At 39.6% G+C, this 15968-nt stretch overlaps 2 protein-coding genes across 5 annotated transcripts in view; one reads left to right on the top strand and one right to left on the bottom strand.

Annotated features, from left to right (window-relative positions):
- The window catches only part of MCPH1 (microcephalin 1), a 270845-nt gene that overhangs the window by 120249 nt on the left and 134628 nt on the right, over window positions 1–15968 (top strand). For all 3 annotated transcript variants that reach the window (XR_013554978.2, XM_078445230.2, XM_078445231.2), the window contains one exon: window positions 9182–9259. Coding sequence is in view for 2 of the 3 variants with exons in the window: in XM_078445230.2 (XP_078301356.2) it covers window positions 9182–9259 (78 nt within the window). In the remaining variant the exon portion in view is untranslated. The remainder of the gene's footprint in view (window positions 1–9181; window positions 9260–15968) is intronic.
- The window catches only part of ANGPT2 (angiopoietin 2), a 58360-nt gene continuing 53810 nt past the window's right edge, over window positions 11419–15968 (bottom strand). For both annotated transcript variants that reach the window (XM_060652810.3, XM_060652811.3), the window contains exon 9: window positions 11419–12347. In XM_060652810.3, the coding sequence (XP_060508793.1) occupies window positions 12187–12347 (161 nt within the window). In that variant the 3' untranslated portion in view covers window positions 11419–12186. The remainder of the gene's footprint in view (window positions 12348–15968) is intronic.

Raw genomic sequence — 15968 nt, 5'->3', positions numbered from 1 at the left:
GAGGTCGCTTGCTGGGTACGGGGTATACTCCCAGAATGGTTATTTTGAAATGAGAGAGGAGTGAATATGCTAAATGCCACTGAACTGTACGCGTTAAAACGGTTAATTATGTAGTTTGAGAATGGCAACTCAATTTTTAAAAATCATCTGTGGAAAATTGCCTCATTGAGGGAGGCATTTCATCTGCAGAATAGGTTTATATTTTAAAATAACTGTGGAATCATGTAAAGCATTTCTTGATGTTAAAAGATGTGTTGGTAACACAGAGGAATGGCTTATTTTGGAACAAATATTATTGCCTTGAAACTTTGCCAGTTCAAGTTGGTCCTTTTGGAAGACCAGACCTCCTCTGTTTTCTGGCTCCCAAGTGTTTGGGACATAAGCACCCTATATGCCCTATTAATTTGTTAAAAATTATACCATTGATAGCCCCAACTTTTTAAGCCTGATGTTTAACCTAGAAATAACTTCATTGCCACAACTATTTCATTAGCTACATGGATACATTTGTAACTTAAATTGATGGATAATGTTTTCATGTGACAGAAAGTTTAACTCGCCTTTTGTCACAGGGCTGCAGAGAGATGGAGATTGGCTTAACCCGGTTGCCTGGATTCTGTGGTGTTAGTACATTATATTGTGTAGTTGTGGAAAAAACACAAATGTTATTCTCCCTCTAGGAGAAGGCAAAACAATGTGCATAGTAGCGAATTCTCTTAAGATGTTGTTGTTTGAGCAAATTAATTACTCTTATAACCGAGACAAAGAATCTATAAACTCTGATGAGAAAACATTTGTGATTTGATTTGTATTGTTTTCTTGTTAGCTTAAAATAGCAAAAGATTAGTAATTACTACTTTTGTTCCTCTTCTATAGGAAAGAAGAGATTTGAGGGCATCCTGGGTAGCTTAGTGGGTTAGGCACCCAACTTTGTCTCAGGTCATGCTCTCACAGCTCTTAAGTTTGAGCCCCGCATTGGGCTCTGTGCTGACAGCTCAGAGCCTGGAGCCTGCTTTGGATTCTGTGTCTCCCCCTCTCTCTGCCCCTCCCCTACCCGTGTTCTGTCTCTGTCTCTGTCTCTCTCTCAAAACTAAATAACCATAAAAAATTTTTTTAAGGAAGAAGAGATTTGCAAATGCTAAATATATGTTTTTATACCTCCATAAACGTTTACAGCTCCCGCAGTTGGTGGGTGCAAGAATGGGTAGGGCAGAGAGCAGTACAGACAACCCTAGTCTCTTCTCAGTGATTAGAACATGAAGTATGCTTTTGAACTATTTGACATTAACTAGATTCCCACAGGTTAAATCTGAGGCATAAGTTTCTGTCTTCAGATTTGATTATAAGGTCATCAATGGATATGTTGAACAACATGAAGTCTTTTTTTTTTTTTTTTTTTTTTAATTTATTTTTGAGACAGAGAGAGACAGAGCATGAACGGGGAAGGGGCAGAGAGAGAGGGAGACACAGAATCGGAAGCAGGCTCCAGGCTCCAAGCCATCAGCCCAGAGCCCGATGCGGGGCTCGAACTCACAGACCACAAGATCGTGACCTGAGCTGAAGTCGGACGCTCAACCGACTGAGCCACCCAGGTGCCCCCAACATGAAGTCTTTTATATACAAAGAATATTATTGATGTTTCCCACAAAGAAGGCCCTCTTTGTCCATACCTGCTATGTTCTTACGAGTATTGTTAGTGCTACAACTGCATTTGAATTAACCAATTAAATATGGTAGATAGTAAGCTCTTGGGACAGGTCCCAAAACAATGACTGATTCAACTGGCCATTTAGAATCTCGGAATACACTTAATATTATAATAAAAAATTGTGAATGTTAATGTTTTCAACACAATCAATAATGCTTTTAAGTGAGTTAAATCAGCTTTATATTACAGTTGTGATTTTTGTACTGGCAGTCATTAACCATTTGGAGTCATTAATTTTTTCAAGCTCAACCCAAAATCACTATTTCATGCCACTTTTCTCTCTCTCCCAACCTTCTCTCATCACTTATACATTGAAATAATTCCACACTGTTTTTCCTCTCTTTAAAATCATTTTTGAGAAGTTAGTAATTGAGCGTACCTTGTTTAGTGTTTTTGCTTACTAAATGCTTTTAGAATAAATTAATTTTTTTCTTAGCTGAAGAAAATTTCTTATGCAAATAAGAAAACATTAAGAAATTATTAGAAATTAAGGAATTAATGTTAAGAGAAATTAATTTGATTGGTTCTGGTTTGGAAAGTGACATGTAGGAGCCATTGGGTGGCTCAGTCAGTTATATGTCCAACTCTTGATCTCAGCCCAGCTTCGTGAGTTCGAGCCCCACATTGGGCTCTGAGCCGATGGCACAAAGCCTGCTTGGGATTCTGTCTCTCCCTCTCTCTCTGCCTCTCCCTTGCTTGTCTTCTATCTCTCTCTCAAAATAAATCAATAAAAATAAAAGTGACATTTACTGATCATGGGCTACAGAACTTCCGACCACTGAATTTTCTAACTATTCTTTGGAGATTAGGAAGTCGAAGCAGTTAGTAAAAGCACCATGACCACTAGCCAGCACCACTATGAAATAACAGTATGAACTTTTTAAATTTAAAAGTGAAGAAATACTGTGCTTTCCATACATAGATACATTCATTTATGCCCAGAAACACTTTGGGGTTATGCTTTCCTGTGTGTGTGTGTGTGTGTGTGTGTGTGTGTGTGTGGTTTTTTGGTTTTTTTGTTTATTTTTTTTAACAAATCAAATCAATCTACCTCACAAAGGAGTTCAAGTAATTGTACTGCTGTCACTGTTTCTCTTCTGCACTGTATTGGGGGGGTGGGTCTTAGTGCAATAATGGAGCTAAAAAAAATATGCACACAGATTGGGAAAGCAGCAAATAAAACTGTTTATTCACAAAAGACATGACTGGCTACATAGAAAACATCAACAAATCTACAAAAAAGCTCCCACAACTAGTGAGTTCAGCAAGGTTATAGGGTGCAAGCTCAATATACAAAATTCAGTTGTATTTCTGTGTACTAGCAATAGACAACTGGAATCCTGATTTTTTTAATGCAATTTATGGGACGCCTGGGTGGCTCAGTCAGTTAAGTGTCCAACTTTGGCTCAGGTCATGATCTCACAGTCTGTGAGTTCGAGCCCCGCATCGGGCTCTGTGCTGACAGCTCAGAGCCTGGAGCCTGCTTTGGATACCGTGTTTCCCTCTCTCTGCCCCACCTCTTCTTGCACTCTGTCTCTCTCTCTCTCAAAAATAAACAAACATTAAATTAAAAAAAGAAATAAAATGCAATTTATATTAGCATCCACAGAAATTAAAATATTTAAATCTTGACAACATATTTGCAGGTCTATGCTGAAAACTACAAAACACTATGAAAGAAATCAAAGAAGACCTAAATAAAAAGAGAGATGTACTATGTTCATGAATTGGGGAAAATGGATAAGTTTCTTGAAAAATATTTGTTTATTTATTTTAAGAGAGAGAGAGAGTGTGTGCTGTGCACAGGTGAGCAGGGGAGAGGCAGAGAGGAAGAATCCCAAGCGGGCTCCACACTGACCGGTGCAGGGCCTGACGTGAGGCTGAGTCTTAAAAACCTTGAGATCATGACCTAAGCTGAAATCAAGAGTTGGAAGCTTAACCAACTGAGCCACCCAGGTGCCTGTGAATATGTATACTTTTTTTTTTTTTTAAATATGTATACTTTTTAAGCTGTGGGTTGGTTCTCCCTTCTCCTTTTTATTTCTTGAAGTATAGCTGACATATAATGTTATATTCATTTCAGGTGTACAACAAAGTGATTCAACATTTATGTGTATTAGGAAGTGATCACCATGATAAATCTAGCCACACTCCAGTCACTATACAAAGTCATTACATACTAACTGTCATTCCCTATGCTGTACGTTGTATCCTTGTGCCTTCTACCCCCTTCTCCTAGTTTTCCCATCCCCTTACTCCTCTCCTCCCCCCCACCCCGGCAAACCACTAGATTGTTCTCTGTATACAGGAGTCTGTTTCTGTTTTGTTTTTATTTTTAGATTCCACATATAAATGAAATTAGATGGTATTTGTCTTTCTCTTTGGTTCTCCCCATTTTGATCTATAGATTCAACTCAGTTCCAATTACAGGCTCAGCAAGATTTTTTTTTTTTTTTTTTTTTTTTAAGATATTGACAAGCCAGTTCTAGTTGCAAAAGCACTTTTGAAAGAGAAGAGCAAAGTTAAGTTGGATGATCACACAATAGAGGGATCTAGGTGGTAGTTAAATGAGAACTCTCTGTACTGTAAGTCTAAAATGATCCAACCTAAGTGTTTTTAAACATCCAGTATAATTTATGAGGCTTTATTAAAAAAAAAAAAAAAAAAAAATGGCCTACCCAGCCTGCCTTGCTGTTTCCCAGCCTGGATTTTCACTCCTAAATTAGCCTTCTGATATTTTGCCTACATGTTTCTAAATAAAATGCTTTTCTTGCTGGTTGTTGTTTTTTTGTTTTTTGTTTTTTAATTTACTTGGAGACATTGACTTCCTTCTGAGGAAGATCATAGTATGCCTGTATAGCTGTCTTTCAGTATTATCCTCTCTTCTGTTCCCCAGTGTACTCAATATGGTTATGATTTTTAACATTTATTATGCATGTAAATACACATTGATGCACACACATACACACACAGGAATGAGTATATGGGTGCTTTTTGAACTGAACCATGTAAGGTACTATGATTCATTTCTGGTAATTTTTGTTTGTTGGTTTTCCCGAGCTAATCATTGACGGTCATTTTGATTGCTTAGTTTCGTATGTACCTATCAAAAATTTCTAAAAGCATTATAATTCTTCTCTCAAATACATCTACACATCAGTTCACCTTCCAGTCTCATTTATTATTCTTGGAACACCACCCATGAACCCCTTTGTCTTCTTCCCCTTGAGACTGGTTCTCTATCGTCTATAGAGCTGCTATTATCCAGGGACTTCCATCACTGTGATCCCAGAAATTCCATTCTTACTTGGTTTGGTCCATGTTTACAAGCTAGAGGATTTTATCAAATGGGTACAAAGTCATGTTCAGTTATGAGGCACTGAAAAGCTGATTGAAACTGCCTGCCTGAGTGGCTTATAGACGATTAGATGTGAATGGAGGTGTTTGAGGTGCGAGCGTTGGTATTTGTGTCTTTTTTCCCTGGGTTGATTAGCGTACAGGAAAGCATGGCTGGTGTCCTGCCATCCTGCCTGCCTGCGGGGTTCTGTGCCGGCACCCCGGGAAGGGGGGGACGGGGAGGGGTGGAGGGCTGGAGAGGTCTCCCCTATGCTTTCCACCACAGCTCTCACACAGCCTGTGGGACTTGGCTTTTCTGTTGTTCCAACAGAGGGTGGGCTAGAGGGTAGGAGATTTCTCCTGTTTACCCTGTTCGACGCCCCATTTTCAGAGGCATCCACTGCCACCAGTTTCTTTGCCTTTCAGGGAGTGTGTGGAGGGACTTTGGTGCTTCCTCTTGACCTCCTTTTCCAGACACTTAAGTCCGAACTTTCTTTGTCCTTCTCAGTCATTTGTCATTTATGTATCTGCTTTGCAGCTTCCAAGATATCAGCCTGTTTTATCTGCTGTGGACTCTTTTCTCACTATTTTTAATTCCATCCTTTTACGTGGAGTATTGGGAGATTTTGAAGGTAAAGATGTGCTCATTTTGCTGTGTGTGAACCCTAAGCTGGCCTCATTGTCTTCCTTGCACACGATGCTCTGATTGACTTGCTTTCACTATCGATACCATTTTCTGGCTTGGGTTCACCGTAGTTCCGCCGACTCGCACTGTTCAAATAGAATGATTAGATTTATATAAAATGAGAGAAGACCATTTGTGTTTTGCCTGGTGTAGAATAATCTGCATGGTCACACCATTGTGGAACGTTGTGGAAAGTTGTCTCATCAGTAGCTATGAATCTAATAATAAAGCAAGAAAGCACTTCCCATTTAAATTCACCAACAGGGTTCAAGTTTTATGAATGACAGTTCTAAAATGTAAAAATATTATATTCATTTGCAGTGGATGTTGAAATAAGTCGGCCCTCGTTTTAAGGGCTTTAAGCATGGGATTTGATCCTCTGTGTTTATGCAACCCAATTTCTTACTTTAGTTTAGCTTCTCAATTATTTTTATCCTATCTCATATATGACAAGAAATAATGTTGGGTTCACCTTTTAGTTCACTTACAGCCTTAACTGTGACCTTGCAAAGTAGATTTTCCCAATATTGGACATTCTACTAAGGTAAAAATAAGTTTGGCTAATGAAAGAACTGAAACAAAAAGCTTGCACTGTACTTCTGATTTAATGATTTCATTGCAATCAACTTAGTGTTTTGTGCTATCTCTGTTCAATATTAATTCCTGGGATGCCTACATAAATTAAATTTATTAATTCACTTAACAAAATTCTGTAAATATCTTCTGGTTTTGTTTTCATGTCATTTAGAAAGGGACAAACTCAGAACATAAATTTTCTTTTATGAGGTTAAATTCAATTGACATTTTAATGTGGACTACATCTGAACTCAAATGCCACGTGCATTTTTAAGACTGGTTCCTTGGATTCTCTCTCACTGGTACCTTTTCAGTATACTAATTCTTTCACATTGCCTCATGTCTGAAATGAACCTGATCTTGAAACTGTTTTTTAATGTTTATTTATTTTTGGAGAAAGAGAGCGAGAGTGAGAGAACAAGCAGGGGAGGGGCAGAGAGAGAGAGAGGGAGACGTAGAATCTGAAGCAGGCTTCAGGCTCTGACCATCAGTGCAGAGCCCAAAGTGGGGCTCAGACCCATGAATTGTGGGATCATGACCTGAGCTGAAGTCAGATGCCTAACCAACTGAACCACCCAGGTGCCCCTGATCTTGAAACTTTTTACATGTTATTTTCTGGGCTAATCTCAGATGTGTAGGGAAGGACACACATGTCAGTGTGTCTCTATAAGTGATACCATACACTGACTGATGAAAGTAAGGTAAACACTGTGTTAATTCAATGTTTTAGCCACCTCTAAAGAGCCAGGTAGAAACATGATTTCAGAGTACCATTTTTCTCATATCTTCTGAAGACACACACACACACACACATTTATGTTGGTTAGCCAACAGAAATCAAGGGAAAACAAAGACTTAACTGACATAATGCTGGTGTATACACACATCCAAGTCTATGTGGAGCAGTCTCTGAGAACACAACCCATTACTTGCTCTCTCTAATGAAGGCACATTTCCCCGCGTTATACTCCATTCCCATCCTGTTATCTGGGGCCCAACACCGTCAGAGCTCTTTCTCTTGCCTCTTCTGATTGTGTCCGGCTTCTCCCAGCCAGCAGTCCTTCCGCCATGTGCAAATGCCCCTGCATGCACACGGATGGAAGCAGGGTCCAACTCTATTTTCTTACCACTTCTTCCAAAGCACCCTTTAGCCAAAAAAAGAACCCGCTTTAATCCTGCCATGGCACGTGAAATTTCTCTCCGTGCTGGAATGTCCTCTCCCTTCCCACTGTGTCTCTCTTTGCCTGATGAAGACCCCGTTTAAAATGTCACCTCATCCGCGGACCCTTCCTTGATTCTCCTAGACTGAGTTAGTTTGCCTCCTTCTATAGGTTCCCACAGAACTGTTTTGAGAAACCACCATTTGTGGTTTGCCTTCATGCCTCCTGCCAGAGAGTGAACTCCTCTGGGACAGGATTTGTGTTTTCGGGACCTAGCATGCGTTCTAATTCACAGTAGGCTCTCAGTCAGTTGTTCCCAGATGAATGGATAGTGAGCTGAAGAAAGCAGTTGTTACGTAAATAAATGTATCTGTTTAAAGTAAGATCCAGCCCAGTGTTCAGGATTATCATTCAGGTTCTGTATCTTGTTATTATCTTTATTCCACTAGCATGCTCACTTTTTCTTGGAAATGAAATATTGCTGACTCACGTTGGAAAAGTACTAGCTTTATTTTATGAAAAGAAAATATTTAAGACCGATATCCCGTAGATGGGTCTGAACCTTAGAAACTACCAAACAGGAAGACTCCCTCCTCATCCCCAGTAATTTGGCAAAAAGAACTTAAGCTTTATGTAGCAACTCTAGTAAAAAGAGCGAATTCACTGAATGTAAGAAATGAAAATTGCAGGGGCGCCTGGGTGGCACAGTCGGTTAAGCGTCCGACTTCAGCCAGGTCACGATCTCGCGGTCCGTGAGTTCGAGCCCCGCGCCGATCTCGCGGTCCGTGAGTTCGAGCCCCGCGTCAGGCTCTGGGCTGATGGCTCGGAGCCTGGAGCCTGTTTCCGATTCTGTGTCTCCCTCTCTCTCTGACCCTCCCCCGTTCATGCTCTGTCTCTCTCTGTCCCAAAAATAAATAAAAAACGTTGAAGAAATGAAAATTGCAGATAAAAAATAAACGTGGGATATGTAATTCAGTTTGATTATTTTTGTTAGAAAATTCTATTGGTTCATAGAAATAGTAACAGATTTTCAGGGAATTGGTTCATCAAGTAGAGAAGACTACAGAATCTTGAACATTACTGAATTAAAAACAAAAACATTGTTTTGATCATTTAAAATATGTGGGTTCAAATAACAATAATAAATATTAATAATAATGAAAACTTGTTTATGAGACATTTTATCCTTCCAGAGTCTGGGAAGGATTTTCAAGTGCTTTAGGAGAACTTCTGAAAATACTCATCCATGTTAGAAACAAAGTCACATGCCAAGAGGGGTCGCTTTTTGAATTTAAGCTTCTGACCTATCTTTTCCTAATAAACGTTTTTTTTTTAAGTTAATAAAATCCTGGAATATTTACTGAGGATTTCCTATAATGACTCCTTGAATTGGAAACTTGGAATTCCTAAAAAAGTAATTCATATGTTTGTTATTGGGGTAATGTTTAGTATTTGGCCTCCGTAGGATAATAACCCAGATTTCTAATCATGGTGAGACTTTTTTCTTAAACAAGCATTTATTATTCATAAGATTGATGCAACATGGAGATTCTGATGGCACTTTGGTGTTTAAGACACATCTGGTTCAGATCTATGGAGCGCACATTCACTGCTGGGCTTTTTGTTTTGTTTTGGCTACATCTTCAAAGTGGTTTATTGTCCACCAAGAGCCTAATGAATCTATAATAAATGTTGTGCTTATTGTGTCACTTGTAGGTACTGTGGTCTTTGGAGCTGGGTCATTGGATTTCCGAGGAGCCGTTTGAACTTTCTAACTACTTCCCCGCAGCTCCTGTAAGTCGTATGTTATTTTATTATGGTGAATACAATTTGGTATTCTCAGGAAATTATTATTTGCATAAATACAGACTCAGATGTTTATTAAATTGAGATCAATTATGCTCACAATTAAAAACACATTTTCATAGAACTTAACACTTTTTTAATCTATTTATTTGTGAGAACAAATGTGGGAATGTGAGAACATTCTGCAAAAAATTGTGAGGAATGAAATCTCAAAGAATTTTAATTATAAAAGTCCTCAGAATTGAGAAAAACAAAATGAAAAAGGACTAGGTTCTTGAGAAGGTGGTATGATATATTGTTTACTGCTTTAAAAAATAATGCTGTTACTGCTCATAGAGATAGAACTGATAGGTATAAAAGTTGTGGCCAGCTAGAAACATGATACAGTCTTTTTGTTTCCGATGCTTTTCCTAAACACAACTTCAACTTCACTGAATTTTAAATTATAAATGTTTCAAATGCTTAATGGAGATTCTAATTTTTTAAAAGATTAAGTGATAATTAAGTAGGTAATTTCACTTTTAATTGGAAGCAGGATCGTGTAGATGTTGGCTTTCATTTGCAAAAAAGTTAACTGGTTTGTGACAGAGTTTCATCTTTTGGAAGATTAATACCTGAAAGATGAACGGTGATTTTAATATGTGACTGGGGCTGGCATTGTTCATTGTTTGAGTATGCCTAGGACTCTCGTATAGTAGGAGGTTGGACTCTGCCTTCTCGTCATTGCAGTTTTCTAGGTTGTTGGGTTGCTTTTGTTTTCATTTTTAAGATCATTGTTTTGATTTCCTCAACTTTGTAAATATTTTCTTAAGGAGAGAAGAAATTCCTCTCAGCAAGACTCTGTTTGAAATACCGTGTAAGGGATTGAAGTGTAAAGACACAAATCCCCCCTACTCTCTGTCATAAGAGAGTATATGTAACTCTGAACAACACAGCGAGGCTTGTCTTTGAAATGCATTTTACCTGCCTGCATGGGCACGTGATATAAATTAAGTACGTGGTTGCCAGTTTTTCCTGTAATGTCATTGCCCACCTCAGTGTCTGCCATGAGGTCCTCGAGATAATCACAGAAACTTAGGGTTTCTTTTGAAGTGGAGCTATCATCCTATTAACAGATTTTTTTTTTAACTTGATACAAAGCTGCGATACCTCTGTTGAACTTATAAAGCCTACTTAAATGTAATAAGACAGACTGTTCAAAGATGGGGAGGTTCTTCACTCAGTGTATGTGTGGGAAATAGTGTAAAGTGTAAAGTGTATAAAGTACAGCAAGACAGTGGGGAAAGTGACATGCTGGACTCTTCCATAAATTGACTCAAAACATGTAGCATGTGTTTTAAAATGTAGTTGGGGTGGGGGCATATGGGGTAAAATAAATTACATAAGAAAAATGGAATAAAGGAAAAAACAGAATGGTAGAACAGTGTATGGTGAAGAAAGACATGAGGTAAATGCTGGTTTCGAATTTGGCTCTAAGCTTCCTAGCAGCAGCTGACTCCGAGGCAAATATGTGAGAAGTTGCTTCCAAATTATAAAGCATTCCACGATGTGCATTACTGTTAATTGGACTATGAAAACTTCAAACGGAGTTAAAACTTGAGGGGTTTAAAGTTTTGCAGCCCTTAAATCCGTGCTCTCAAAATTTTCTGTAAAGGTCTGAATCGACTCTAAATGTCAGATTTTTGTTTTGCACTCCAAAACAGTTACTTTTTTTTAAGTTTGCTGGTCGACATTAAAAAAAAATGTTACTAATGCAAATTATTTTTACTAATAAAATGTTACTAGTGCAAATATCTTTAGGGGTGAAACTACCTTGAGAAGTATAGCCTCGTAAGTGCTTTAAATAGAAAGGTTTTGTCAACCACCCACTAAATTGTAGCCTACCTCTCTAAAATACGTCTGACTAGAAGAGAGAAAAAAAAAAAAAAAGACCTCTGTAATAGAGTAGCGAGGAAAGTATAGTAAAATCTGTTTGTCAGGGAATTAAATGCATAATCTTCATCATTAAAAAAATCAAATTTTTCCTTGTTGTGAGGCACAGTCAGTTGTTTCAGAATCAAATTACAAAGTTGAAAATATTATCATAAATGTTCAATGTAGTTATCTAATAAGTTACATTTAATTACTAAAAATACCTTCATATTTAACAGCCAGAAAGAAAAAAAAAAAATAGTACAATCTTCATATAAACTGAAAGGACACACATTTCTATTAATTTCAGAGATCTGGGAGGTTTCATCTTTAAAACTTGAAATATATATCTGAACATTAACTTAAAAGTGTGCTGTCCACACATATGTAAATATGCTGTTTTCAAAATGAAAGTTTAAAGCACCTAAGAGGAGCAAACAATGCGTTAGCTGTTTTTCCTTGTCCAAATAAGCTGCAAATAAGCACTTCCCAGAAAGTCCCTGAATATATAATATATTTTAATGGCTTAGAGAATTTTTTTCTTTCTTTTAATTATGGTAGTGATGCTGAACTCGGGACATATGGATATTTATACAATCTATAAACAGTACTTAGAAGGACGCAGTTCCAAGGTTATCTGTACTGCGTAGCGTGAGAGTTCTGTTTTCCAGTTATTTACGGATGAACTCGACACAACATTCTTGGTTGTGACAACAGCGTCTGTGAATTGTCATTCCTAAATTCGCAGGCCTCACTCTATCTTCCCATAGGCGTTCCAACAGGTCACCGTAACCAGGGTTGTGCTCGGGGTTCACGAGTGATGCGGGTCTAAGCGAGGAGGTGCGAGGGACTCGGGGCCGGGGCCCGTGGACCCCTGTGCACCGAGCGCGTGCTGTCGGTCTCGAGATGGTAGAGGAGACAGCATGCGGATGCGTCTTTGAGAGCTCCGGGATTAAGTCTTTGAAAATCGCACAGCCCGTCCCTCCTCAGGCGCGTGCGGGCATTTAGAAACCTGCGGGTCGGATCATCATGGTCGTGGCCTTGAGCGAGTAGCCTGAGCCTTTCCAGTAGTACCACTTAATGCCGCTGAACTTATTTGTGTTCTGCCTCTGCGGGTAGTACATTCCGTTCAAGTTGGAGGGACCGCACGCATCAAACCACCAGCCTGTGGAAGTAAGGCGCACAAGGAATTAAGACTGAGGCAACCCTACCCGTATCTCACCACTAGAAACGCCCCACTAATCCACCAGCGACGCTCCGTGTGTTTGGAGTAGACACACGCAGGGATGCTTGAGCATAGACCGAGCCACAGTGACAGATGCGGGTGTGACGTTCCTGCATCACCAAGGTGAAGTTCCAGTTCCATATGGCAGATGTTTTCACAGGCTCGTGCTGTGTGGAAAGGCCAGTTCCCCGTAGGCATGAATGGTGAGTGGTCCCCGGTCCTGATTTGGTGAGTACCCCAGCACAGTGGAAAGTGTGGATGAGTCAGAAAACTCAAGAATTGTTCGAAGGCTCTGCTGGCTTCTGTTCCAGTTCCAGGAACTTAGTGGGCCAGGCTGATTCAGGCTCCCCTCCCCCTCCCGTGCTTTTTTTCTTTTTTAAATAACTCCAAGTTTTAAGCGCTCAGGAGAGCTAGATACGAAGGAAATCGTTAAGCCCCACAGACAAAAAGGAAATTTAAAGCTATCGTGGTGTGCTCACTAAGGTGAGGGGGGGCTGTCTGGCACAGCAGCGGGGGATGGGGGTGGGTCCACATCTACTCCTGAATGGCTGGCTACCCTTGAGGGTTTTTGTGTGTGTGTGTGTTTTTTAATTTAAAGGAAAGTTTTTAAATTAAGTTTATTTTGAGAGAGACAGTGACAGCATGAGTTGGGGAGGGACAGAGAGAGGGAGAGAGAATCCCCAACAGGTTCTGCACTGACAGTGCAGAGCCCGATGTGGGGCTGGAACTCTCAAAACCACAAGATCATGACCTGAGCTGAAACCAAGAGTCAGGCGCTTGACTGACTGAGCCACCCAGGTGCCCCTAACCTTAGGGTTTTAAAGCTCTTAGCTAGACACAGGAGTGTGCGAGAGCTCTGGTTTTCAAGGAGAAGGAATAGCTTAGATCTACATGCATTAATCTAAAGCAGTCCTAGAAACATTGTGTGGAAGTCCACAGACAGTATGGTGCCATTTATGTTAGATTTTAGAATAACGGAAAAAACACCTATTATTGATGTCTGCATTCCTAGCAAACTAAATAATGGAAATGAACCTGAGTTCATTGGTTACCCCAAGGGGCAGGTATTTGTTGGGCGTCTTTAGTTGTATCTGTGAAGTTCTGTTTCTTTAGGTAAAAAATATTTTGATATAATGATTCTATTATCATATTTGCACATCAGGCTGTGATGATCAGTTATTTCATCCAGTTGCCTGAATTCTTTCCTGGTGGTGACAGCTCATGGGTCAAGCTGATTCAGATTAATGGCGATTTGATAAGACATTTGTGCGTGTGCTATTCAGAATCCTTCACAAATATTTAGGAATGTTGCGGATTTATAGATCTGTCTGTTCTAGAGCCTCCTGGCTGACTTAACTATAAAATTTGCTGTCCGTGCAAAACTCTAGCTGATTGTTAGGCTGGTTTACCCGGGGCCCGGACTGTGAGTTGGAACCTGACCTCCTCACAGTCAGGACCACTGCACTTTCTCTCTTGGGCTGTGTTTCTTCTCCCCGTTCTCTTTCCTACTCCCACTCTCAGCCCTAAATCTTGATTTGAGTAAATAAATATATTGTTTCCTTGGTTATTAATGCACTTCTCTGACTCTCTTGAGTAGCTCATGACATACGGGTGGTCTGAAAGCTGCCTCCCTCTCGAGTGGACAGCTGGGTTCAGTGTGGGAATGACAGATGGGAAAAAAGGATTCAGTAGATTTGGTCCCCCCGAACCTACCCCTTTCCCCCTTTTTGTTGGCTTCAAAAAGGACAATGATGGTAGGATGAGGGAGACAGGCAGTTTTAAATACTCAATACAGTAGCTTTCTCTTGCTGAAATAATTATGGCTAATAGGGAAGACCTGTACTGCCAGTATATATTATGTTTGTACGTAGAAATATATTATCTAAAAGACTGAATTTTTAATGGATCCTCATTCTTTCAGTATTGTTTAAAAGATGTGTAAATTGCTGAGTTTCAAATTATTTTCATAAGTAAATCCTTTCTTTTGACTGTAAATGATTCTTAACTGAAGTGCAAACACATGATAAGCTTAGATCTTGTTTGTGTAGTACCTTATATTTATAAAATCCATTGACCACAGTGCTTACCTTTGTCTTTCCTGGGTGAGTAAAGAATGGATTTTTTGGTAATATAACTTATGGTCTCTATACATTAAACCCTGCCAACTTCCTGTTTTCCTTCACATTCAGTTTGTACTGTTGGCAGAATATATATTGCTGGTTTAAATATTTCAATATTTCTTCAAGGTGCCTAGGTGGGTTAGTCACTTAAGCATCTGACTTCGGCTCAGGTCCTGATCCCATGACTCGTGGGTTCAAGCCCCACGTCAGGCTCTTGTGCTGACAGCTCGTGACCTGGAGCCTACCTACTTCAGATTCTGTGTGTGTCTCTCTCTCTGCCTCTCCCCCACTCATTCTCACTCATTCTCTCTCTCTCCCTCCCCCCCCCCCCTCTCAGAAATAAATAAACATTACAAAAAAATTTAAATCTCTCAGTAGTTTTAAGAACTAACATGTCAAACTTTCATCTTGTCTTGGTCATAACTGGTTCCGTTCATTCAATTTTTAAACTTTTAGAAATCGGAAGAGTGCATCTTCTAGCAGTTGGTTTCTTGTCATTGAACTCTTATCTTTCTGACTACTAATCTGGGTGTGGTTTCCATTTAAAAAAAGTTTTTTTTAAGTTTATTTATTTTGAGAGAGAGACATAGAGAGAGAGAGACAGAGCCAGCAAGGGAGGGGCAGAGAGAGAGGGGGGAAAAAGAATCCCAAGCAGGCTCTGCACTATCAGCATAGACATAGAGCCATATGTGGGGCTTGAACCCGTGAAATTTTTTTTGAAGCTGTCTAATGAGAAAGGTAGCCAGCAAGAAGAGCATGAGAATACACACCTTAGTGTAAAATGGACAATCATTCATTGTAATTTGGTGCACAAAAAAAAAAAAGGTTGATTAGTTTCTTTGTGTTTGTAAGTATACTTTATATTAATGAAATCTTAAAAAAAAAAAAAAAAGATAACCGAAAATTCCACGTTTGACCAATGAATTATTAATAGGAGACATTTCTATGTTAATGAATCTTTGTCACTGTTTTGCTTGCCATTTTGAATTTTTAACCTTTAAGTTTTTATTTATTTTTGAGAGAGAGAGAAAGGGGAGGTGCAGAAAGAGGTGGAGAGGAAGAGAGAGAGAAAGAGAGAGAGAGAGAGAGAGAGAGTCCCAAGCAGGCTCTGCACTGTCAGCACAAGAGCCTGATGTGGGGCTTGAACTCCTGAACCATGAGATCATGACCTGAGCTGAAACCAAGAGCCGAACCCTTCACCGACTGAGCCACCCCGAATTTTTATCCTTTTTAATAAAGCAATATGAAATTGAACCATGGCTCTGACATCTGCTACTCAACGAGCACAAACTCAAGAGAGCTTGCTGAGTATCAGATGTCCCCTCTCAGTGCCAGAGTGAGGTCCCGAAGAGACACTCAGTTGGCCTGCTGACAGTTTTCGCGCAACATCACATTCTTGCTTAAGACTCAACAGTCTGCAAAAGTGAAAAACAAATCTCCC

This window comes from Panthera onca, chromosome B1 (assembly GCF_046562875.1).
Source record: "Panthera onca isolate mPanOnc1 chromosome B1, mPanOnc1 haplotype 2, whole genome shotgun sequence".
NCBI classification, from domain to species: domain Eukaryota; kingdom Metazoa; phylum Chordata; class Mammalia; order Carnivora; family Felidae; genus Panthera; species Panthera onca.
The sequence above is the reverse complement of the archived record's forward strand: the minus strand, read 5'-3'. Positions and strand labels throughout refer to the sequence as shown.